Below are 1,405 nucleotides of genomic sequence, written 5' to 3'. Positions count from 1 at the left end.
AGCTCGGGGCACTTTGCGCACAGCAGCAGCCCTGAAGGCAGCCCAGGAGCTCTGGCCCCAGGCTGGAGCAGACAGCCCTGCCATAGGATAAGGCGTGAAGACAGACAGACAACACCCCTCTGCGAGAACTTTCCAGCTCGCAGACGCTGCGAGGGCCCTAATCCCGCACCCTCGGCACACACCAGCTGAGAACCATCTCGCCGCACAGCTGAGAACCATCTCGCCGCGCAGCTGAGAACCATCTCGCCGCGCAGCTGAGCTCAGCCGTCACCGTGCTGCCCCGAGCCACAGTGTCCAGCCAAGGCGGCGGCGTTCCCCCCCTGCCCTGGGCTATTTCAGGATCCGTTTCTCCCGCCAGCGGAAAGGTTAAACCCAATCGGGACAACACATCAGCAGGGGCTGTTTACAAACACCACTGCAAAAACCGACACGCAAGTACATCGCCTCCCAGCACACCAAGGAGGCTGCTGATGTATCCGACCAGACAACTGCAGGCAGACGGGCACCAACAGCCCCTCACCTCCTCGTTTCCTCCCCCCAAAAGGACACCCCTCGCTCTCCCTGTGGACGAACGCTGGCCCCCATGACGGGGAAGCGTTGGAAGCCTGCTGCGCCTTACCTGGAGGTACGTCTTGTACTCGATGAGCTTCTCGGTGCCTCGGTGCAGGAGGCCAACGTGGGGGTCGCACTTCTTCACCGTCTCCCCGCTCAGCTCCATCACCAGCCGCAGGACCCCATGGGCTGCCGGGTGCTGGGGCCCAAAGTTTATGGTCAAACTCGAGACCTTTTTGTGAGCCAGAGGGTCCTTGTCTGCTCAGGGGAGGAAAGAGGAGAGTCAGGCAGGGACGAACATCCCCCCTGGCAGCATCGCTGCCCCTGAGCAACCTCGGCCTTTCCCGGCAGCACGGACATGCAGAGCAGATACTGGACAGACGTCCAAGCTGAGCTCAGGGCTTGGCTGGACATCAGGAACGTGACGTCCCGACACCAGCTCCCATCTCAGGCCGACGCAAGACCCCTGGGACAGGTCCAAGGGCATCCCTCTGCCTCCGGGGAAGCTCAGCCTGGGCTGGCTGCTATTCCCAGAGCGTGGGGAGCCAGGCAGCTTCCTGATGCTGGAAGGGGAAGGCACCAGCGGAAGGGCCGGGGCCACAGCAGAGGCCGGGCGCAGGAAGATGTGCAGAGCCAGCAAGGAGAAGCGAGGGATGAGAAGCTGAAAGCCTGACCAGGGCCTGACGCAGGCGCATCTCGCAGCAGCTCAGGGGGCACGGATGGGGGCACGGCTCCCAGGGCACTCACCCTGCACACCCGCAGCCCCCAAGACCCAGGCACCCACAGGATGCTCAGGAGAACAAGACACCCCCCAAGCACCCACTGAGTCCTTGCTGAGCACCTGCGAGTCTCA

General features: G+C 63.3%; 1 protein-coding gene across 1 annotated transcript in view; it reads right to left on the bottom strand.

Moving 5' to 3' along the window:
- Nucleotides 1-814, bottom strand: part of NDUFS2 (NADH:ubiquinone oxidoreductase core subunit S2) — a gene marked incomplete at its 5' end in the record, with an annotated part of 4,043 nt that extends 3,229 nt beyond the window's left edge. Inside the window, 1 exon segment of the mRNA XM_035892723.1 lies at nucleotides 620-814. Coding sequence (XP_035748616.1) covers nucleotides 620-814 — 195 coding nt within the window.
- Between the last annotated feature and the right edge of the window lie 591 nt (nucleotides 815-1,405).

Source organism: Egretta garzetta, unplaced genomic scaffold (assembly GCF_000687185.1).
Source record: "Egretta garzetta isolate BGI_Z169 unplaced genomic scaffold, ASM68718v1 scaffold1894, whole genome shotgun sequence".
Lineage (NCBI taxonomy): Eukaryota > Metazoa > Chordata > Aves > Pelecaniformes > Ardeidae > Egretta > Egretta garzetta.
This window is presented reverse-complemented; position numbering and strand designations above follow the sequence as displayed.